The sequence below is a fragment of the Scyliorhinus canicula genome, chromosome 25 (assembly GCF_902713615.1).
Source record: "Scyliorhinus canicula chromosome 25, sScyCan1.1, whole genome shotgun sequence".
NCBI classification, from domain to species: Eukaryota; Metazoa; Chordata; class Chondrichthyes; order Carcharhiniformes; family Scyliorhinidae; genus Scyliorhinus; species Scyliorhinus canicula.
In genome coordinates, this window is record NC_052170.1 from 19,633,653 (window position 1) to 19,659,651 (window position 25,999).

General features: G+C 50.4%; 1 protein-coding gene across 1 annotated transcript; it reads left to right on the plus strand.

The window, feature by feature from the left end:
• Positions 1–488: 488 nt before the first annotated feature.
• LOC119957230 (protein Niban 1-like) lies at positions 489–24,862 on the plus strand. The gene is made up of 7 exons (XM_038785068.1): positions 489–645; positions 2,655–2,845; positions 3,941–4,102; positions 13,188–13,304; positions 18,542–18,649; positions 20,721–20,841; positions 24,063–24,862. Exons 1-7 carry the CDS (start codon positions 495–497, stop codon positions 24,431–24,433), a joined length of 1,221 nt encoding a protein of 406 aa, XP_038640996.1. The 5' UTR covers positions 489–494; the 3' UTR covers positions 24,434–24,862.
• The last annotated feature ends 1,137 nt before the right edge of the window (positions 24,863–25,999 follow it).

Below are 25,999 nucleotides of genomic sequence, written 5' to 3' on the forward strand. Positions count from 1 at the left end.
TGGCCCAAAAACACCTTTGTCGCAGGAGCTTCCAAATGTGCGGCTTAGCTAGTCATAGCCGCAACCGGAAGTCTGCTGTACTGTTCTATGTTCTATTCCACCAACCTGTCCATGTCCTTTTCGAGGTTCTACACTCTCCACCTCACCGTTCACAAGGTATCCAATTCTCCCCTTCACCAGCAAATTCTGAAACTGTGCCCTGTACCCCTAGGTTAGGGCTAAGTCATCAGGAGGAGCAGGGGTCCCAGCACTGACCCCTGGGGAATCCCTCAAATATAAAAAGTCTTCCAACCTGAAAAACATCCATTAACCACTACTCTTGATGAAACATGGTATTCAAATGTATGGTAGCAAAGTGAGATGAAGATGGAGGCTTATGTGGAACATAAAGACCAGCATCGCCCAGTCGGGCCGAATGGCCTGTTTCTGTACTGTAACATGAGGTATCTGGTGAAATCGGGTGTTTTTCCATTCCTCCGTAGATGATCGGGGAGATGTATGCAATGGTGGAGGCCCAAATCACTGAGGGGTTCCAGACCATGCTCAGGGAGAATGAAGAGCAAAGTCTTCATCTGGAGAAGACAGTGCGGCCAGACTTCAACCAAATCCTCACCTCCAAGAAGCAATTGGTGAAGAAGATTCAAGGTATGAGGCTCCCGCGATTGTGGAGATTGAAAAGAGATTTTTAAGGCCAAATAGATCTAAAACTCAACAGTAATAAATTCCTTGCAAAAAAAGAAAAAAACAGGCCGCATCTAGAGTTACACAAACATAGGAGAGGAAGGAGGCCATTCGGCCCCTCGGGCTATTCAATCAGATCACGACTCATCTCTACCTTAATTCCATTTGCCCTCCTGTGCTCTATATCGATTACAGTAAGAAGTCTTACAAAACCAGGTTAAAGTCCAACAGGTTTGTTTCAAACACGAGCTTTCAGAGCGCAGCTCCTTCCTCAGGTGAATGATTCACAGCACAATCGCTTCACAGCTCCAGGGTCCCAGGTTCGATTCTGGCTTGGGTCACTGTCTGTGCGGAGTCTGCACATCCCCCCGTGTGTGTGTGGGTTTCCTCCGGGTGCTCCGGTTTCCTCCCACAGTCCAAAGATGTGCGGGTTAGGTGGATTGGCCATGATAAATTGCCCTTAGTGTCCAAAATTGCCCTTAGTGTTGGGTGGGGTTACTGGGTTATGGGGATAGGGTGGAGGTGTGGGCTTGGGTAGGGTGCTCTTTCCAGGAGCCGGTGCAGACTCGATGGGCCGAATGGCCTCCTTCTGCACTGTAAATTCTATGCTCTTATCTGCCCGATGAGATGGCCGAGCGAGACATTCAGTTCAAAGGGCAATTAGGGATGGGTAACAAATGCTGGGCCCTTTGGCAACCCCCACCACATCCCAAGAAAGAATAAATTTTTAAAAATCACTTACGGAGCTGGTAGGTGGTGACAGTGTGGTGTACTTTGTGTTGCTCATCTCAGGATGGTTGGCGTAGTGTTCACAAAGACCACAAAATAGATTGAACTTAAACAAAGCTATAAATTTATCAACACTACTAATTTGGATTTGACACGTACTCCTGAAGAATACACAGTTGATCAATAACATCTAACGACACTCATCTACAGAAATCTCCCCACTGGTTTAAACTATGATCTGCTCTCACTTACACTATCTGTTCTTCTGACTCTCTCTAGCTAACTCCTGTATTCACTCCTCCCCCAAGGATTAGCATCACTGCCTTATATAGTTGTAACTGTAGCTCCTTCTAGTGGCTACTCTCGACACTACATTAACCCTTGCAATGCTGATAGTTATGATAATACCACAGGCAGTGGGATGGAGATACGAGGGGATGTAGACGGCAGTGGATGGAGATGGCTGTGGATGGAGATGGCAGTGGATGGAGATGGCAGGGGATGGAGATGGCAGTGGATGGAGATGGTAGTGGATGGAGATCGCAGTGGATGGAGGTAGCAGTGGATGGAGATGGCAGTGGATGGAGATGGCAGTGGATGGAGATGGCAGTGGGTGGAGATGGTAGTGGATGGAGATGGCAGTGGATGGAGATGGCAGTGGATGGAGATGGCAGTGGATGGAGATGGCAGTGGATGGAGATGGTAGTGGATGGAGATCGCAGTGGATGGAGGTAGCAGTGGATGGAGATGGCAGTGGATGGAGATGGCAGTGGATGGAGATGGCAGTGGGTGGAGATGGTAGTGGATGGAGATGGCAGTGGATGGAGATGGCAGTGGATGGAGATGGCAGTGGATGGAGATGGCAGTGGATGGAGATGGCAGTGGATGGAGATGGCAGTGGATGGAGATGGCAGTGGATGGAGATGGCAGTGGATGGAGATGGCAGTGGATGGAGATGGCAGTGGGTGGAGATGGCAGTGGGTGGAGATGGCAGTGGATGGAGATGGCAGTGGATGGAGATGGCAGGGGATGGAGGTAGCAGGTGATGGAGATGGCAGTGGATGGAGATGGCAGGGGATGGAGGTGGCAGTGGATGGAGATGGCAGTGGATGGAGATGGCAGGTGATGGATTTGGCAGTGGATGCAGATCGCAGAGATGCAGATAGCAGTGGATGCAGATCGCAGTGGATGCAGATAGCAGTGGGGCGAGGCCCGATCCTGACCGTGAATTATTTTATTCGCAGCTTCGTTTGGCGATCGGGTGCGATGGTGCTGTGAGGAACAGGTGCGGCCCCACCTCACCTCAGTGGGTGACAGGGTGGCCGTCCTCATGAAGGCCAGCCTCCTGGAAACCCGAAGACTCTTCTCCGAGGAAGTTAGCCGAGTAATTAGCTTGGTGAAGAGCAAAGAGCACAACTACAGCTCTCTCATCGAGGTAAAGATCAACAATCCCTCTGTCGTTGCTTCTGATGGCTGGGAATTTGGGAGTAGCATGTGAGCTTGGAAACTGAAGCACGGTCAATGAGGTAGTCACTGGGTCACAGGTCACTGGGTCACAGGGTCACAGATCATGGGTTACTGGGTTTCAAGTCACTGCGTCACAGGTCATAGGTTACTGGGTCACAGGTCATTGGGTCACAGATCGTGGGTTACTGGGTTTCAAGTCACTGGGTCACAGGTCATAGGTTACTGGGTCACAGGTCATAGGGTCACAGATCGTGGGTTACTGGGTTTCAAGTCACTGGGTCACAGGTCATAGGTTACTGGGTCACAGGTCATTGGGTCACATGCTACTGGGTTTCAAGTTACTGGGTCGCAGGTCACTGGATCACAGGTCACATGTCTACAGGTCATTTAGTATCTAGTCATTAGGTCACAGGTTGATGGGTTATGGGTTATTAGCTTTCAAGTCACTGAGCCATAGGTCACTGGGTCACAAGTCACATGGTTACAGGTCAAGGGTCGCTAACCTTGTTGGGTTTCCCAGGAGTTTCCCAAAATGTGGCATGCATCTCCCAGGCAGGCTAGTGGCTAGGAGTTGGGGGCAGTGGTGGAGAGAGGGAGCGAGAGAAGGAGCGAGAGGGAGAAGGATGGAGAGACAAGAGCTGAGGGACTTGGTTGGGAGAGGGTGAACAGCAACCAGTAACAAAGGGAGATGGCGGAGGGGGGGGGGGGGAGGGGTGTAAGGACAGTGGTTGACTGGTGACTGGGATGAGAGAGTGACAGCACACTCTGTGATAGTAGACAGAAGACTGGAGGTTTTAAAGGTGAGGGTTAGGGATTAAGAGTGGGGCACGGGGTTAGCTCTGAATCACCGGACACTGGGTCAGAGATCATTGTGGATTGTTAATAACTGGGAGAGATGTAGCTATATTCTGGGGAGGTGTGACTATCTGATTGTTAACTTTTGTGTTGCGGTCTGTGTTTAACCTCAGTTGCTGCCATTGGGCACTTTGTGTTCAAGGGTTATCTGGTCAAGTTCCTTTACTTTACTATTTTCAGTCTAAGTTCTCTTCTCCATTTCTCACAGGCTTGCAGGCAGCTTCAACGTTTGCCGTACCAATCTGTTCAGATGCATCGTTGCTATGAGAATACAGAAACACTGATACAGTCCCTGAGTGAGCTGCCACCTCGATTCGCATTCGCCGGTGATCGATTCTTCACCCAGAGAGCGCAGACCGTTATCAATCAGGTGCTGCACTGCCACAAGATTGGAAAACACACGTGCACACTCTCACTAACACACTCTCACTGACACTCTCTCACTGACACTCTCTCACTGACACACTCTCACTGACACACTCTCACTGACACACTCTCACTGACACACTCTCACTGACACACTCTCACTGACACACTCTCACTGACACTTTCTCACTGACACTCTCTCACTGACACACTCTCACTGACACACTCTCACTGACACACTCTCACTGACACACTCTCACTGACACACTCTCACTGACACACTCTCACTGATACACTCTCACTGACACACTCTCACTGACACACTCTCACTGACACTCTCGCTGACACACTCTCACTGACACTCTCGCTGACACACTCTCACTGACACACTCTCACTGACACTCTCGCTGACATACTCTCACTGACACACTCTCACTGACACTCTCACTGACACACTCTCACTGATACACTCTCACTGACACACTCTCACTGATACACTCTCACTGACACACTCTCACTGACACTCTCACTGACACACTCTCACTGACACTCTCACTGATACACTCTCACTGACACACTCTCACTGATACACTCTCACTGACACTCTCACTGACACTCTCGCTGACACACTCTCACTGACACACTCTCACTGACACTCTCGCTGACATACTCTCACTGACACACTCTCACTGACACTCTCACTGACACACTCTCACTGATACACTCTCACTGACACACTCTCACTGACACACTCTCACTGATACACTCTCACTGACACACTCTCACTGATACACTCTCACTGACACACTCTCACTGACACTCTCACTGACACTCTCACTGACACTCTCACTGACACACTCTCACTGACACACTCTCACTGACACTCTCACTGACACACTCACTGACACACTCTCACTGACACACTCTCACTGACACACTCTCACTGACACTCTCACTGACACACTCTCACTGACACACTCTCACTGACACACTCACTGACACTCTCGCTGACACTCTCACTGACACACTCTCACTGACACTCTCACTGACACACTCTCACTGACACTCACTGACACACTCTCACTGACACTCTCACTGACACACTCTCATTGACACACTTTCACTGACACTCACTGACACACTCTCACTGACACTCATTGACACTCTCTCACTGACACACTCTCACTGACACACTCTCACTGACACACTCTCACTGACACTCTCTCACTGACACACTCTCACTGACACTCACTGACACACTCTCACTGACACTCTCACTGACACACTCTCATTGACACATTCTCACTGACACACTCTCACTGACACTCTCACTGACACTCTCACTGACACTCTCACTGACACACTCTCACTGACACACTCTCACTGACACTCTCATGCACACACACTCACTGACACACTCTCAGACACACTCTCACTGACACTCTCTCACTGACACACTCTCACTGACACTCACTGACACACTCTCACTGACACTCTCACTGACACACACTCACTGACACACACTCACTGACACACTCTCACTGACACACTCTCACTGACACTCTCACTGACACACTCTCACTGACACTCTCACTGACACACTCTCACTGACACACTCTCACTGACACTCTCACTGACACACTCTCACTGACACTCTCACTGACATACTCTCACTGACACTCTCACTGACACACTCTCACTGACACTCTCGCTGACACTCTCACTGACACTCTCACTGACACACTCTCGCTGACACTCTCGCTGACACACTCTCGCTGACACACTCTTACTGACACTCTCACTGACACTCTCACTGACACTCTCACTGACACACGCTCACTGACGCACTCACTGACACACTCACTGACACGCTCACTGACACACTCACTGACACACACACACTTTCACACTCACTGACACACTCTCACTGACACACTCACTGGCACTCTCACTGACACTCTCACTGACACACTCACTGACACACTCACTGACACACTCACTGACATTCTCACTGATACTCTCACTGACACTCCCTCACTGACACACTCTCACTGACACACTCTCACTGACACACTCTCACTGACACACTCTCACTGACACTCTCGCTGACACACTCTCACTGACACTCTCTCACTGACAGACTCTCACTGACACTCTCGCTGACACACTCTCACTGACACTCTCACTCACACACACACTGACACTCTCACTGACACTCTCACTGACACACTCTCACTGACACTCTCACTGACACATTCTCGTTGACTCTCACTGACACTCTCACTGACACTCTCACTGACACACTCACTGACACAGTCTCACTGACACACTCTCACTGACACACTCTCACTGACACACTCTCACTGACACTCTCACTGACACACTCTCACTGACACACTCTCACTGACACTCTCACTGACACTCTCACTGACACTCTCACTGACACTCTCACTGACACACTCTCACTGACACACTCTCACTGACACACTCTCACTGACACTCTCGCTGACACTCTCACTGACACACTCTCACTGACACACTCTCACTGACACACTCTCACTGACACTCTCGCTGACACACTCTCACTGACACACTCTCACTGACACTCTCGCTGACACACTCTCACTGACATACTCTCACTGACACTCTCGCTGACACACTCTCACTGACACACTCTCACTGACACTCTCACTGACACACTCTCACTGACACTCTCACTGACACACACTCACTGACACTCTCACTGACACACTCACTGACACACACACTGACATACACTGACATTCTCACTGACACACTCTCACTGACACACTCTCACTGACACACTCTCACTGACACTCTCTCACTGACACTCTCACCGACACACTCTCACTGACACACTCTCACTGACATACTCTCACTGACACTCTCACTGACACACTCTCACTGACACACTCTCACTGACACACTCTCACTGACACACTCTCACTGACACTCTCTCACTGACACACTCACTGACACACACACTGACATACACTGACATTCTAACTGACACACTCTCACTGACACACTCTCACTGACACACTCTCACTGACACTCTCTCACTGACACTCTCACCGACACACTCTCACTGACACACTCTCACTGACTCACTTTCACTGACACACTCTCACTGACACACTCGCACTGGCACACTCTCACTGATCCTCTCACTGACACTCTCACTGACACACTCACTGACACACTCTCACTGACACTCTCACTGACATGCTCAATGACACACTCTCATTGACACACACACTGATACACACACACTGTCACTCTCACTGACACACTCTCACTGACACTCTCACTGACACACTCTCACTGACACACTCACTGACACACTCTCACTTACACACTCTCACTGACACACTCTCACTGACACACTCTACTGACACTCTCACTGACACACTCTCACTGACACACACTCACTGACACACTCTCACTGACTCATTCTCACTGACACATTCTCACTGACACACTCTCACTGACACACTCTCACTGACACACTCTCACTGACACACTCTCACTGACACACTCTCACTGACTCACTCTCACTGACTCACTCTCACTGACACACTCTCACTGACACACACACTGACACACACACACTGACACTCTCACTGACAAACTCTCACTGACACTCTCACTGACACACTCTCACTGACACTCTCACTGACACACTCTCACTGATACTCTCTCACTGACAGACTCTCACTGACACTCTCACTGACACACTCTCACTGACACACTCTCACTGACACACTCTCACTGACACACTCTCACTGACACACTCTCACTGACACTCTCACTGACACATTCTCGTTGACTCTCACTGACACTCTCACTGACACACTCTCACTGACACACTCTCACTGACACACTCTCGCTGACACACTCTCACTGACACTCTCACTCACACACACACTGACACTCTCACTGACACTCTCACTGACACACTCTCACTGACACTCTCACTGACACATTCTCGTTGACTCTCACTGACACTCTCACTGACACACTCACTGACACAGTCTCACTGACACACTCTCACTGACACACTCTCACTGACACACTCTCACTGACACTCTCACTGACACACTCTCACTGACACACTCTCACTGACACTCTCACTGACACTCTCACTGACACTCTCACTGACACACTCTCACTGACACACTCTCACTGACACACTCTCACTGACACTCTCGCTGACACACTCTCACTGACACACTCTCACTGACACTCTCACTGACACTCTCACTGACACACTCTCACTGACACACTCTCACTGACACACTCTCACTGACACTCTCGCTGACACACTCTCACTGACATACTCTCACTGACACTCTCGCTGACACACTCTCACTGACACACTCTCACTGACACTCTCACTGACACACTCTCACTGACACTCTCACTGACACACACTCACTGACACTCTCACTGACACACTCACTGACACACACACTGACATACACTGACATTCTCACTGACACACTCTCACTGACACACTCTCACTGACACACTCTCACTGACACTCTCACCGACACACTCTCACTGACACACTCTCACTGACATACTCTCACTGACACTCTCACTGACACACTCTCACTGACACACTCTCACTGACACACTCTCACTGACACACTCTCACTGACACTCTCTCACTGACACACTCACTGACACACACACTGACATACACTGACATTCTCACTGACACACTCTCACTGACACACTCTCACTGACACACTCTCACTGACACTCTCTCACTGACACTCTCACCGACACACTCTCACTGACACACTCTCACTGACTCACTTTCACTGACACACTCTCACTGACACACTCGCACTGGCACACTCTCACTGATCCTCTCACTGACACTCTCACTGACACACTCACTGACACACTCTCACTGACACTCTCACTGACATGCTCAATGACACACTCTCATTGACACACACACTGATACACACACACTGTCACTCTCACTGACACACTCTCACTGACACTCTCACTGACACACTCTCACTGACACACTCACTGACACACTCTCACTTACACACTCTCACTGACACACTCTCACTGACACACTCTACTGACACTCTCACTGACACACTCTCACTGACACACACTCACTGACACACTCTCACTGACACACTCTCACTGACACACTCTCACTGACACACTCTCACTGACTCACTCTCACTGACTCACTCTCACTGACACACTCTCACTGACTCACTCTCACTGACTCACTCTCACTGACACACTCTCACTGACACACTCTCACTGACACACTCTCACTGACACACTCTCACTGACACACTCTCACTGACTCACTCTCACTGACTCACTCTCACTGACACACTCTCACTGACACACTCTCACTGACACACTCTCACTGACACACTCTCACTGACACACTCTCACTGACTCACTCTCACTGACTCACTCTCACTGACACACTCTCACTGACACACACACTGACACACACACACTGACACTCTCACTGACAAACTCTCACTGACACTCTCACTGACACACTCTCACTGACACTCTCACTGACACACTCTCACTGATACTCTCTCACTGACTCACTCTCACTGACACTCTCTCACTGACACACTCTCACTGACACTCTCTCACTGACACTCTCACTGACACACTCTCACTGACACACTCTCACTGACACACTCTCACTGACACTCTCACTGACATACTCTCACTGACACTCTCACTGACACACTCTCACTGATACACTCTCACTGATACTCTCTCACTGACACACTCTCACTGACACTCTCACTGACACACTCTCACTGACACACTCTCACTGACACACTCTCACTGACACTCTCACTGACACACTCTCACTGATACTCTCTCACTGACACTCTCACTGACACACTCTCACTGACACACTCTCACTGACACTCTCACTGACACTCTCACTGACACACTCTCACTGACACACTCTCACTCACACTCTCACTGACACACTCTCACTGACACACTCTCACTGACACACTCTCACTGACACACTCTCACTGATACTCTCTCACTGACATACTCTCACTGACACACTCACTGACACACTCTCACTGACACTCTCACTGACTCACTCTCACTGACACTCTCACTGACACACTCTCGCTGACACACTCTCACTGACACTCTCACTGACACTCTCACTGACACACTCTCACTGACACACTCTCACTGACTCACTTTCACTGACACACTCTCACTGATACTCTCTCACTGACATACTCTCACTGACACACTCACTGACACACTCTCACTGACACTCTCACTGACTCACTCTCACTGACACTCTCACTGACACACTCTCGCTGACACACTCTCACTGACACTCTCACTGACACTCTCACTGACACACTCTCACTGACACACTCTCACTGACACACTCTCACTGACACACTCTCACTGACACTCTCACTGACGCACTCTCACTGACACACTCTCACTGACACTCTCACTGACACTCTCACTGACACACTCTCACTGACACACTCTCACTGACACACTCTCACTGACACTCTCACTGACACACTCTCACTGACACTCTCACTGACACACTCTCACTGACACTCTCACTGACACTCTCACTGACACACTCTCACTGACACATGCACTGACACACTCTCACTGACCCACTCACATGCTAACCCACTCTCACTGACTGACTTACTGACACAATCACATTCTGACACATTCACACTCTGACACACTTGCATGGACACACACACATTCACTGACACTCTCACACACTGACACACACACACACATACTCATTGACACTCACACACTGACACACTCTGATGCACTCTCACTGACACATTCATACTCACACTCTCACATACTTTCACTGACACACACACTGACACACACATGTGCACAGCTATCTACGTACACACTGACAGACATGTACAACACACACACGCACAGACATGCACAGATGTATACACACATACAGACAAACACTCACACAGAGACTGCCACACATGGGTTCAGGTGAAAGAGGAAGACACACACAAACAACAAGGTACACAAATAAAGATAGACACACACAATGCAAACACACGCACACATACTGACAAACACATGTACGGACAGATGCACCGACACACACACACACATACACAGGCATGTACACACAGCTACAAGCACACATACAGGAATAGATACAGAGACAGCCAGCATGGGTTTAGGCAGGAATGATGTGCACATGGATACACAGATAGACATACACAATGCACACAGACACACACAGAAAGAGATACACACATACCGACAGATAGACATACATACATACACACATGGACACACAAAGACAGACACACACATATAGATATGTGCACACACATTCAGACACTTCAAACACATACTCAACACAGAGACACATACATGTAAATACAGACATGTGTGCTGCCACACACACAGCAAACACCCCCCAACACACACACACACATACATGTGGATAAACACACAAACACAATCACATATATGCACACACAGAGTGGACAGACACGCAGATTGGCACCCACACACTGGGCAAATATGCGCACACAAAAGGCATGCAAGGAGGTATACGCGTGTGTGAGCAGATGTATAAGCATTTGAAAAGGTAAAAGCCACGCTCGGAGGGACTGAGCTGCCCGCAAACTTGCACAACGGCCACCAGGATTCAAAAGCAGTGAAACTCACAAGGTCTGCTCCGGATGTAACCGAATCGTCGGCCCCTCCACTGAGAGCCCCGGACGGCTCACTCCTTCTCCCAGGAGTGACACAGCCCCCGTTACCGCCGGGTTCAACTCTACATTTGGCGCCTGATCCCCAAGTGGCTGCTCTGTGTAAGATCGGGAGAGCGAAAAGGAAGAAAGACCTGCGGCACTGCAGCCCTCTCTCATATCACCCTCGATTTTTGCGTTCAAGCCCTGGATTGGGGGCTTGAACCCCAATCCTTGTGGCTCAGAGATGGGAGTGCGACAGATTGACGGCAGAAATGATCCCTCTGGTTTAGTCTCATAGAATCATATCATCCCTACAGTGCAGGACCAGGCCATTCGGCCCATCGAGTCTGCACCAAGCTTTCGAAGGAGCACCCGACCTAGGCCCAATCTCCCACCCTATCCCCGGAAGCCCACCCAACCTTTGGACGCTCGGGGAAATCCGGAGTTTCCTCCGGATGCTCCTGTTTCCTCCCACAGGTTCGGTGGATTGGCCAGGCTAAATTACCCTTAGTGTCCAAAAAGGTTAGATGGGGTTACTGGGTTACGGGGATAGGGTGGAAGTGAGGGCTTAAGTGGGTCGGTGCAGACTCGATGGGCCGAATGGCTTCCTTCTGCACTGTACGTTCTATGTTCTTTTTCAAAGAGCCGGAACAGAGACAATGGGTTGAATGGCTTCACTCTGTGCTGTATCATTCTATAACGCAATCCATTCAGCTCTGTAAATTCAGACTGAAATGTTACACAGCTGAGTACACAAGAGCGGATTGGCCATCCAATTATGAGTCAGGCAGTATAAGAGAAGTCAACTACAGGACATTGTTCAGTTAAGTACTTAAGAGTATGTATAAAGAAGGTTCCTTATTGAATATTGCTTAAACGTCATGCCGTTTTTAGTTATATCTTTTGGCTGGTTGCGTGCTGAAACTTCCGTCGACAGAACCTGTCACCTCTACCGAGAATGGCAAGAACAGATACACATGGGGACATCACCTCCTGGAGGTTCCCCTCCAAGTCACTCACCACCCCAACTTGCAAATATCTCAGTTGTTCCTTCACTGTCACTGGGTCAAAATCCTGGAAATCCCTCCCTAACAGCACTGTGGGTGTACCTACACCATATGGACTGCCACGGCTCAAGAAGGCGGCTCACCACCACCTTCTCGAGGGGCAATTAGACATGGGCGATAAATGTTGTTCTAACCAGCGAAGCACACGCCCAGTGAATGAACTTCAAAAATGTCCCAGAACATGACTCTCACAGAGTACCCGTTTCACACATCCTCTCCTCTCGTCTTCTGTTTGCAGTTACTGCAAGACGCAGTCTACACCTTTCAACACCTGCTGCTTTCCGCACAGACAGCTGGCGGACTCTCGGCTGAAATAAACCAACTGCTCAACAACACCCGAGTCCGAGTACTGAAGGTATGCGTGAGCGGGGTAGGCCGTGTGGCGGAAGGTGAGAGGGTGTGTCACACTCAGCTTGAGTGTGAGTGAGTCTCCCTGCATTGTGTAGCTATCTTAAGAGGCAGTGTGACCGAAGATATGAGCTGTAATCCCTGGCGGGGTCGCTCTCTCCCTCGTGTGCTGCCCTTTGAAAGCAACGTCCCTGGGACCAGACATTTTTTAACTCCCTTTGGACCCAGCAACAGTGTCTCTTTTGTGATTCAGGCAGTGTGACCTAGGGATCCCCAGTGTTGTTCCTGTTGCGCTGACTTGTTAATGATATGTTCATTATATTGTTCAGTTACAGAGATAAAGGACATTGTTCACCTCAGTACTTAGAGTACATATAAAGAGAGACTGCTGAGAGAATGCGGGTTGGTAGGTACGAGGCAGACATTTGTAATGCTGTACCCTGTAAATAAACCAGCTGTTGAGAAAATAAATTGTTACATAGTTCCATACTTCACCGTCTGGTTGGGTTCCAATTACGAATTAGGAGCAGGAGTAGGCCATTCGGCCCCTCAAGCCTGCTCCGCCATTCAATAAGACCATGACTAATGTGATTTTAACCTCAACTCCATATTTGCACTATCCCAATATTATTCCACCCCCTTGCTCATCACAAATCTATCTAGCTCTGCCATTGAGAAAGAAAGTTCCAGAGATTCTTGATCCTCTGAGAGAAAGAAATTCTCATCTCCATTTTAAATGGCGACCCCTTATTTTTAACCAGTGACCCCTTAGTTGCAGAGGAAACATCCTCCCCCACATCCACCCTGTCAATACCCCTCAAGAAGCTTCTTGTTCTTCTAAACTCTTAATGGATACAAACGAGCCTGGGCAACCTTCCCTCATAAGACAACTCATCCAATCCCGACATTAATATAGGAAACCTTTGGTGTGCTTCATGGTGGATGCCACTCGCAGACCCGGCCCGAGAAAGTCCCCCCTCCCCATTCGGTCGGCTCACGCGTTCAGGACCACCCCACCACAGCGCCCCCCAACTCCAAATATGTCCACTCCTGCCCGCCGCGGATCAGCCCTGCCCCGACTCTGGCAGCTCTGGACTGAGTCCGCATCCACCACGCCGAGTTCCCGACGGGCGGGATCGCACCTGTTCCACGTCGTTTGGGAACTCGGCCAGTCGGGGGCGGAGCATCAGGGGGCAGGCCTCAGGCAATGGCCCAAGGCCATGGATGCGTGGTGCGGTGTACTCGCCCCCCCCGATTCTGTCGGGAATTTGGATTCTCCCGCCCGTCGGCGAACGCGATTCCAGCGGCGGCGACCAGAGAATCCAGCCCGTGGTCTCATCGATGCCGTGTATAACTGAAGCACAACCTCCCTACAATTCCCCTCACAATAAATGACAACATTCTGTTATATTTCCTAATTACTTGCTGTACCTGTTTGCCAGCCTTCTGTGATTCAGGCACTAAGACACCCAGATCCCTCTGCACCTCAAGAGCTCTGCAACCTGTCACCACTTAGATCATGTGCTCCTTTTTAACTTTCCTCCCACAAAATGGGCAATTTCACATTTTCCCAAATTATATTCCATTTGCCGAGGCAGATTTTCATCTTTTCTTTTGCGGAGCGTGGCAGCCGGTGGGAAAGGCGGTGTTGAGGTCACCGGCCCTAATGGCGGCTCACTCCGTGGTATTGCTCAGAACTTAGATGTAAAAATATGAGGGGGAAGGCCCTACAACACCCTGCATGACTCCATGGCGCTGCCCGGGCATTACATGCCCGCCCAACTGCCCTCGAGCGGTAAACTCACCTACCTGAGCTCCTCTGGTGGGTCGACCACCAATGAAGACCTTCATAGTTCACGCCAACCTGAAGGAATAACCTGATTGGGGTTGAGATTATCAAGCGGGGAGGCCTGATAATTACATTTAACTTTATTATTAAGTGGCTCCTGACGTTGGATGTTGGGGTTCCCATTGTGTCGCTGGCCGGGACGGGGATGGGGACCATCGCGATGAGAATTCCCATCGACGTTAAACACGATTTAGGGCTCTTGTGAGATTTGCGACTGCCGAAACTAAACCAGCCCAAGAAGAATTTGAGCGGAAAATCCCAGCCCGGACACTTTGCCCACTCGCAACCTATCTTGTCCTTTTGTAGCCTACTTATTTCCTCTTCACATCTTACTTTCCTGTCTACCTATGTAGCGTCAGCAAATTTGGCAACCGTTCCTGCTGGCCTTTCATGCAAGTCATTTACATAAATTCTAAAAAGGTTGAGGCTCCCAGCACTGATCCCTGTGGCACACCACTCGTTACATCCTGCCAACCAGAAAAATACCCATTTATGTCTACTCTCTGTATCCTGTTAGCTAATCAATCCATGTCAATATATTTTCCCCGAAGCCATGGGCTTTTATTTTTTTGCAATAACCTTCGATGAAATCTTGTCAAATGCCTTCTGGACAGCACATCCACCAGTTCCCCTTTATCCACAGGGTGGTGGGTGCCTGGAACGCTTTGCCAGCGGAGGTGGTAGAGGCGGGTACGATAGCATCATTTAAAATGCATCTGGACAGATATATGAACGGGTGGGGGAACAGAGAGAAGTAGACCTTGGAAAATAGGCAACAGGTTTAGATAAAGGATCTGGATCGACGCAGGCTGGGAGGGCCGAAGGGCCTGTTCCTGTGCTGTAATTTTCTTTGTTCTTTGTATATATTACTTCTTTAAAAAAAAACCCAATGAATTGGCTAAACCTGATTTCGTTTTCACAAAACCATGTTGACTCTTCCTGATTACTTTTAATATTTTGAAGTGTCCTGCTATTACGTCTTTAATAATGGCTTCCAACATTTTTCCGATGACAGGTGTTAAGCTAACGGGTCTGTAGTTTCTGCTTTCTGTCTCCCTCACTTTTTTTTGAATGAAGGAGTTAGATTTGCTATTTTTCAATCTAACGGAACCTTCCCAGCCACGGGGGAGTTTTGGAAACTTAAAATCAACACTTTAACTATCTCCCCAGCTCCTTCTTTTAAGACCCTAGGATGAAGTCCGTCTGGACCCGGGGACTTGTCAACCCGCAACTCCAACAATTTGCCCAGTACCACTTCCCTGGTGATTGTAATTTTCTTGACTTCCTCCTGCCTTTCCATTTCCTGACTTAACAGCTATTTCTGGGGTGTTACTTGTATCCGATATAGTGAAGACCGATGCAAAAGACCTGATCTGCCGTCTCCTTCTTTACCATTATTAATTCCTCACTCACTTTCTCCAACTCTTTTCCTTTTTTAAATATCTAGAGAAATTCTTACTATCGAATCTTCACATTTTGAGCTAGTTTCCTCTCTCATTTTTCCTTTCTCCTCAATCTTTTAGTCATTCTTAGCTGTTCTTTATATTCTGTCCAATCTTCTGATCTGCCAGCCATCATTGCGCAATAATATGCTATTATCTTTTTTTTTTAATTTAGAATACCCAATTATTTTTTCCAATTAAGGGGCAATTTAGCCTGGCCAATCTACCTACCCTGCACATCTTTGGGTTGTTGGGGGCGAAACCCACACAAACACGGGGAGAATGTGCAAACTCCACACGGACAGTGACCCAGGGCCGGGATTCGAACCCGGGTCCTCAGCGCCGTAGGCAGCAATGCTAACCACTGTGCCACCGTGCTGCCCTAATATGCTATTATCTTAAGTTTGATACTATCTTTAACTTTTTTAGGTAACCACGGATGGTGGGTCCTCCCCCTTGGAAATTTTATTTTTTGTTGGAATGCATCGATTCTGTGTATTCCGAAATATCCCCTTTAACGGCATCTCTGTAGAGCTACCCCTTACCCTATTTGCTAGTTCACTTTAGATAGCTCTGCTTTTATGCACTCATAATTACCCTCAGTTAAGTTTCAAATACTAGTCTTAGACCCACTCTTCTCTCTCTCAAACTGAGTGTAAAACTTAGTAAAATGGTGAAACACATCTGGAATATTGTGTACAGTATTGGTCTCCTTATTTAAGGTAAGATGTAAATGCTTTAGAAGCAGTTCAGAGGTTAACCAGACTAATACCAGGAGTGGGCGTGTTGACTAATGAGGAAAGGTGGTCAGAGATTATGCTTGTATCTGAATAAGAAGAATAAGAAGTGACTTGATCGAAACCTTGAAGATTCTGAGGGGCTGTGACAGGGTGGGTGGGAAGAGGCAGTTTCCTCTTGTGCCAGAATCTAAAATGAGGCGGCATGGTAGCACAGTGGTTATCACTATGGCTTCACAGCTCCATGGTCCCAGGGTCGATTCCCGGCTTGGGTCACTGTCTGTGCGGAGTCTGCATGTTCTCCCCGTGTCTGCGTGGGTTTCCTCCGGGTGCTCCGGTTTCCTCCCACAGTCCAATGATGTGCAGGTTAGGTGGCTTGACCATGATAAATTTCCCCTTAGTGTCCAAAAAAGGTTAGGGGGGGTTATTGGGCTACGGGGATAGGATGGAGGTGTGGGCTTGGGTAGGGTGCTCTTTCCAAGGGCCAGTGCAGACTCGATGGGCCGAATGGTCTCCTTTTGCACTGCAAATTCTATGATCTATGAAGGGTCACTGTATAAAAATAAGGGGTTGCCAGGGCAGCACGGCGGCGCAGTGGTTAGCACTGCAGTCTCACGGCGCCGAGGTCCCAGGTTCGATCCCGGCTCTGGGTCACTGTCCGTGTGGAGTTTGCACATTCTCCCCGTGTTTGCGTGGGTTTCGCCCCCACAACCCAAAGATGTGCGGGGTAGGTGGATTGAACACGCTTAATTGGAAAAAATGAATTGGGTACTCTAAATTTATTTAAAAATTAATTAAAAAGGGGTTGTCCATGTAAGACAGAGATGGAGAGAAATTTTTCTCTCAGACGATCGTGAGTGTCTGGAACTCTCTTCCTCAGAAGGCAGTGAAAACCGAGTCTTAGAACATTTTTAAGGCAGAGCAGATTCCTGGTCAGCAAGATGGAGGGGGTAAGCAAGATGGAGGGGGTGAGCAAGATGGAGGGGGTAAGCAAGATGGAGGGGGTAAGCAAGATGGAGGGGGTAAGCAAGATGGAGGGGGTCAGCAAGATGGAGGGGGTAAGCAAGATGGAGGGGGTGAAAGGTTATCAGGAGTCGGCAGGATTCTGGAGGTCACAATCAACTTTCATAATGAGGTCATTCATTAATCCTATCTTGTTGCACAATAATCATTGTTGACATTCAAAGTGACTGGCTTGTTGTCCCTTTCTCTGTAGAAACTTGACTCTGACAGCACTGCGGCTGTGAGGCAGTTTGTTCGTGATTCTCTCCTGGAGATTTTCCTCCCATATGTCCTGAAAACATTGGAGCCTTTCTGCAAAGCGGTGAGTTTGTGACAGGTCTGTGCACCGGAAACATGATCACCACCCATGCTGTGTGGCTATGCCTTGATCAGCCTCAAATGCTCCATACTCTTCATCGCCAGCAGTAAAGATCTCTGCAACGATACGATATGATTTGCATTGAAAATCCCTCTTTGAATAGTTCAGTTCAGTTGGTATACATCAACCTTGCCTCTCTGAGTGAGAAAGTCATGGGTTTAAATTCTACTCTGGAGACTTGGCGCTGTTCGAAGGTGGCTGCAGCACAGTAGTTAGCCCTGTTGCTTCACAGCACCAGGGTCCTGTCATAATATACATCCATGTATATGATGGAGTGCAGACAGGCAGTGATTGACACACAGGATGACCAGTGAGCACACAGAACACAGCAGCCAATCACCAGACAGGACACGGCTACTATAAAGCTAAAGGCACCAGTTTTCCCGCTCTCTCGGGATCCAGCCTCTGAGACAGTCAGAGCTCGTGAGCATTAGCCAGTACCAACACCATGTGGTAGCTAGTAAGTCTGGTCAGGCTAGCCTCAGGTCTCCAGTCAAGTCAGCATAGTGTCAACACAGTTGAACATGTAAAATACAGTAGTCCCCCTTTATAACGCGGGTGTTGGGGTCCAAGACAGCCACCCGCGTTGCATCCGAGCCGCGGATATCCACGATGGGGGTTTTAAATTTATTTAAAAATCTATGCATGCGCTTCCCATTGTGAGTCTACGGGGGGCGGGGGAAGAGGTCAGACCCCCGTAGACTCACAATGGGAAGCGCATGCATAGATTTTTAAATAAATTTAAAACCCCCATCGTGGATCTAATTAAAACAAGCACTGCTGCATTTTTAACAACTTAAAAGTTGGATTGGAGGGGGAGAGCAGCGGGCAGTGTCAATTTCAGCGGCCGGCTGATTGTTTCAGTGAGAGAGCAGCTTCCCTCTCCGGATCAAAGTGAGCCGGCCGCTGAAATTGACACTGCCGGCTGGTTGGAGGGAGAGAGCAGCGGGCAGTGTCAATTTCAGCGGCCGGCTGATTGTTTCAGTGTGAGAGCAGCTTCCCTCTCCGGATCAAAGTGAGCCGGCCGCTGAAATTGACACTGCCCGCTGCGCTCTCCCTCCAATCCAACTTTTAAGTTTTAATGTTTCTGATTGGAGGGAGAGAGCAGCCGGCAGTGTCAATTTCAGCGGCCGGCTCACTTTGATCCGGAGAGGGAAGCTGACAGTTGGGGTCCATAAGCCCCCCCCCCCGCCGTATATCGTGAAGAGCGCGGTATAACGGGGGACTACTGTAGTTAGATGTTAAATAAAATCATGTTGCATCTCATCAAGTGTTGGAAGTCTGTCTCTCGCTACACTGCATCAAACGCAGTCCACGTAGACCCAGCCTGCCCAACACATCAGGTCCCAGGTTCGATTCCCGGCTTGGGTCACTGTCTGTGCGGAGTCTGCACGTTCTCCCCGTGTCTGCGTGGGTTTCCTCCGGGCGCTCCGGTTTCCTCCCACAAGTCCCGAAAGACGTGCTGTTAGGTAACTTGGACATTCTGAATTCTCCCTCCGTGTACCCAAACAGGCGCCGGAGTGTGGCGACTAGGGGCTTTTCACAGTAACTTCATTGCAGAGTTAATGTAACCCTACTTGTGACAATAAAGATATATTATTATTATTAGGAGCAGAGCCCCGGATAATATTTACCCCTCAAACATAAATCGCTTAAAAAGAAATGTAAAATTGAGATGCCAAAGTGCCAACACTGGTGGAAATGTGTAATGACAACATTACAAGTTTACATCAGCGTTTTCATTACAAAAAATATGGACTGAAGGATTAATAATGGAAAATATCAACAAAAATGGGACAACAGAGAGCGAGGTACTAGGGAATTACTCTCCAAGTGACCTCAAGGTGCAGTTTACCTCTAATTGACCTCTGCACCCAACCTCAGTAAAAGACTCTGTGACCATGAATGGGTTCTTTATGGTGGAAAACATATATGGTACGTCTATATAGTGGGGGAAGAGGGAGTAGGGACATGTTCCAGGTGATTGAGTCAAGCTGTGCAAACTGCCTTCCAGGAGCTGCCCACGTATGAAGCGTACCTGAGCGCTGATGATGATGATGGTCAGGGAGTGATACAGGCCGAAAGCGCCTACAATGAGCTCGTGCTGCACATTGTGTCAGGGGAAATCAACAAAGGTACGCTGTTTGTGTCAGAGGTCAGAGTGGGGATGGCGGAGCTAAGCAGAACTTCCTTTGTGCCGATTTGGTAGCGATGGAACAAGTGATGAGAATGATTTTTGAAATATGTATAGCATTGAATGGATCTCCTGGCTCCCTGCTGTGTCTGAGGTGGGGAGGGATGGAGCAAGGGCTGCACGGATTAATGATTAGAGTCAGACCACTGAAGGAACCAAGACAGGAACGTGCTAACATGGGCAGAGAAAATGGGCGGGATTCTTTGGAAACGGGCGGGCAACTCCGGCGGAAAGGAGTGGCGTGAACCACTCTGGCGTCGGGCCTCCCCGAAGGTGCAGAATCCTCCGCACCTAGAGGGGCTAGGCCAGCGCCGGAGTGGTTTGCGCTGCGGCTGGCATGGCAGGGGCTTGGCGCCATGCCAACCGGCACCGAAGGGCCGCCGCCAGCCGGCGCGAGTTGGCGCACGCGCGTGTCCTGGCATCATCCCGGGGGGGGGGGTTCATCTCTGCACTGGCCATCGCAGACCATTACACCGGCCGGCGCGGAGGAATAGAGCGCCCCCACGGCACAGGCCCGCCCGCGGATCGGTGGGCTCCGATCGCGGGCCAGGTCACCATGGGGGCACCCCCCGGGGCCAGATCCACCCCCCCCCCCCCCCCCCCCCCCACGGGGACCCCGGAGGAGCCAGATCCCGCCGGTAAGTACCTGTCGTGACATACGCCAGCGGGACCGGCCGAAAATGGGCGGCCACTTGGCCCATCGCGGGCCGGAAAATCGCCGGGGGGAGGGGGGGGGGGGGGGGGGTGGCGGGCAATGCCAGCACCAAAACCCCAGCGCCGGGAATTCGGCAGCCGACGGGGGTGGGATCCATGCCACCCCCTCCGGCGATGCTCCGACCCGGCCGGGGGAGGGGGGGGGGGATCAGAGAATCCCGCCCAATATTCTTCAGATCCAGGCCTACACCTGATGTCAGTCTCCTCACCAGATCAGGGTAACTAGTAGAGTTGCCAACTGCGATTAAATGTATTCCTGGAGATGTCGTCACGACTCTCCCCTCCACTCCAGTAATTAATTGGCCTACACGTCCATCCTCGTGACGCACTGCCTTCCTACACCAACTGGAAAGCAAAGACTCATTTCACATTAAAGTGATGTTTGTCCGTCTCCCCCCACCTCCCCATTTTTAATATTTTTATATTGCGTAAAGAGAAGTGTTCAGAGAAAATGACAGAAAAGCCCCACGGCTGGATTCTCCGATTTTGAGGCTATGTCCGGACGATCCATGGCGTTTGGGAAATATCGGCGGCGCCCCCCCATCACCGACCCTCCGACCGGTGAGGGTCCAGCAGACGCGCCACGTAAAATGCCCGGCCTCCACGAAATAAATGGCCGGGGAATTGCCGGGTCCGCGGCGGCGCGAGCTCACGCCGATGACCCTGCAGAGGTCGCACCGTTCAAATGGCGGCGGCCATGTGCGGGCCCCACCTGCCAGATAGTGTCCCCCTGGACACCCCCCCCCCCCCGCCCCCCGTCCCCCAGGCCCTTGCCGAAGCTCCCCTCCCGGCCAGCAGCATGGCTCCCGCCCGACTGTTGCCGCCGCTGGACCAGTCTGCAGCCGCCACACCGAGCTCCCGACCGCTGAGACCACACATCAACCGCGCCGTCGGGAACCCGACCCATCGGGGGGGGGGGGGGGGGGGGGGGGGGCCTTCAGGTGACATCCTGAGGCCGTCCCAACGGCATGCGGTGCGTGTCGCGATGATACCCGTGTTGGAGGGGAGCATGCGCAACCTGCGTTAAACACTGCCGCACCCCTGATTATGAAATCGCCGTGGGGAAGCCGACAATTCCCCCCCCCCCCCCCCCCCCCCTCACACAATAGTTTTTCACGCCCTGCTGATTTTTCTACGATATTGCATCCAGCGGAGATTGATCTTCAATTCCTGAAGACTCCAGATCAATCCTGGAGGGTTGTCAGCCCTGCTGACGAGGGGGGGCAGCACGGTGGTGCAGTGGTTACCATTGCTGCCTCACGGCGCCGAGGTCCCGGGTTCGAATCCCGGCCCCGGGTCACTGTCCGTGTGGAGTTTGCACGTTCTCCCCGTGTCTGCGTGGGTTTCACCCCCACGACCCAAAGATGTGCAGGGTAGGTGGATTGGCCACGCTAAATTGCCCCTTAATTGGAAAAAATGAATTGGGCACTCTAAATTTATTTTTTAAATCCCCGCTGACGAGGGTGATTAATGTTGACTGACCCGTGTTGACCAGTCCTTTGGAAAACTCCACAACTCCATTAGTGGGATCGTAGAAGCAATAGGCAACTGAGAGAATGAACTGAAGCCCCCTAAGACTTTCATAGCAACAGGAGGAGGCCATTCAGCCCATCACACTTGGATCAGGGCAGGTCTATATCTTAACTCCATCCTCTTGTCTTTGTTCCTTAGTCCTTCATTCCCTTACCCATGTTGGAAGGCGAAAACAGTAATACTTGGATATGACGGACACTGTCTTGCGTGCCTGAACACAGGTCTCCACTGGTACTGACTGGTGGGGACTGTTTTTTTTCCTGCCCAGCAAAAATCCACTGGACTCCCACTTTGAAATTCTCAGAGGAGCTCACTGCCGCACACAAAGTGAGCAAAGAAAAAGTGGAGACAAACAGAGAGATATCAATGACTAGCCATGCCTACATGGGTAGAGAAGAAAGAAAGGAGCGGGATGGTGGTACAGTGGTTAGCACTGCTGTCCCACAGCACTAGAGGACCCGGTTCGATTCCGGCCTCGGGCGACTGTCCGTGTGGAGTCTGCACGTCCTCCCCCGTGTCTGCGTGGGTTTCCTCCGGGTGCTCCGGTTTCCTCCCACAGCCCAAAGATGTGCAGGTTAGGCGGAATAGCAGGTTAGGTGGATTGGCCATGCTAAATTGCCCTTAGTGTTCAATAGTTAGGTGGGGTTACGGGGATAGGGCGGGGGAGTGGGCCCAGCTACTCTTTCAGAGGGTTGGTGCCAAATGGCCTCCTTCTGCACTAGTAGGAAAAGAGAATACTGACTTTTGGTTAAGAGGAACCCCTCAGTAGGAAAAGGAGTATATTCATTCTATCTATGTGCTTGGCCCTGTTAAGGATACTTTGCTTAAATTTTCATCAATGTGTAGGCTAGGAACAGAGTGTGCGTATAAAATCCATCTAACATCTCTCTCTCATTTTCTATCTTGCTTTCGTAGCTATGAAGGAGACATCCACACAGCCACGCTACAGCTTGTACAGTGAAAGTATGAGTTGTCTGTGGGACAACGAACCCCAACTGGGCAACGCTGAGAGTCCAAGGACATTCCAGGCCAAGGCCGCCCACCCAACAAGTCCAGGGGAATTGCCAGAAGAGCCGGATGCAGTGGCCGGGCTACTCGCGGAGCACCAGGGTCAGGCCGAAGCCACGGCCAGCGAGGTGGATGGCAGAAGCCAATGGCAGTGTTCGCAAGAGGGCCGGGGCAGTGCCCCTCAGGGCCATGGTCAGAACGGTCCGGCGGATTCCGGCTACAGCCAGTCAGACAGTGAAACCACAGCTCAATCCGATGAGCCAGACCTGGTCATGTGAAGGACATCATGTAGCAACTGATGGTGGGGGGACTCCTATCATCGTTTAGACAACTATAATCCTGGTACAGAAGAAATGGACAAGCTGAGACACGAAGGCAGAATGACTATGGGCCATACTTTGAGGGAACAGTGGGAAAGGTCTCTCACAGAATATAAGAACACACGATTCAGGAGCAGGAGTAGGCCTCAGGCCTACTTGAAAAGATCATTGTTGATCTGATCGTGGCCTCAACTCCCCTTCCCTGTCTGACCCCCCACAGTGAGGCCACGATGGGCCGAGGAAGTCACTGGATAATTATGATGAAAAATTAGGAGTTTGGCTTGTTGCAGTTGTTTAATTTATAAATGTAATTTAACGGTTTGGTGCAAGGTCTGGGGAACGCAGATTTATGCTTTTGGGCAATGGATGCGGGGCGGGGGGCGGGGGGGGGGGGGGGATGAGAGGAAGAACACTTTTACACCGCGAATGGTAACAAAGGGGACCTCGTTGGCTCTGAGGGTGATGAAAGTGGAGATGATGGGCGGAATTCTTCGGCCGTTCGCTTAGTGGCGGGATACTCTGGTCCCGCCCGACAGCGCACCCCCACCCCCACCCGCGGGTTTCCCAGGGGCGGTGGGGTGGCTTCGGTGGGAACCCCCATTGACCAGCTGGGAGAGCAGAGCATCCCGCCTCCGGTGCGCCGCTTCCCACTGGCAGGCCGGACAATCCCGCCGGATGAGCACTCGGAACTTTTGGAGGGCCGCGGGGGTTAAAGCGGGGGAGAGGGACTGCCTGGGTCGCTTTGCAGAGAGACAACATGGACCCGATGGGCCAAACGGCCTCCTTCTGTGCACCTGTGACTCCGTGCCTTGATTCGTGTGGAGCTAAAGTTAAACGAGTTTCGAAGGGATGACATTTAACAGATCACGGCCTCGACATTTGGTGAGTGGCAGAGTTGGGATAATCTGTGCATTTGTACAACGTTGATTACACAACTGCAACCGGCTGTATATGCAGGCAGTCCTCGACGAATGGCACTTGTGACGTTAATAAATTTGCATCCTGTTGCGGCGTAACAGCGCCAATTTCGACGTTAAGGACCATCTTTTATATTTTTGGTGGCGTTGACCCCAAACGGGCCTGTGGAAGGGGGGGAACCTCTCTCTGATTTTTGGGTAAAAGTGCGGCCTTACAGTATGGGGGCACATGGACAGGATGATACACGGACAGGGAGCAGGGGAGTGGAAGAGGCAGTGCTATCGGTCTTCTGAGCCGAGTTTAGTTGGACGCTTACACCGAGAGCACAGGAACGATGCCAGCACTGTGACCGCTTGCTAGGCTCACCTCCTCACGTATCCTGGTGGCTCAGTCCTTACAGTGACTTGTTAGTTGACAAATAGCTTCAGACAAGATGCTTACCACCAACCTGGGACCGCCAAGCAGGTGCATAAAGAAACCTGAAGCGCTGGATGTTAACACGTGCTCACGAAACAATTTCTAACGTCGCACCTTATTGGTAAAATCGGCTCCGACCTCACGCCGTTCTGCGTTATGGCACAGTTCTCAGGAAGCAATTGTGCCGGA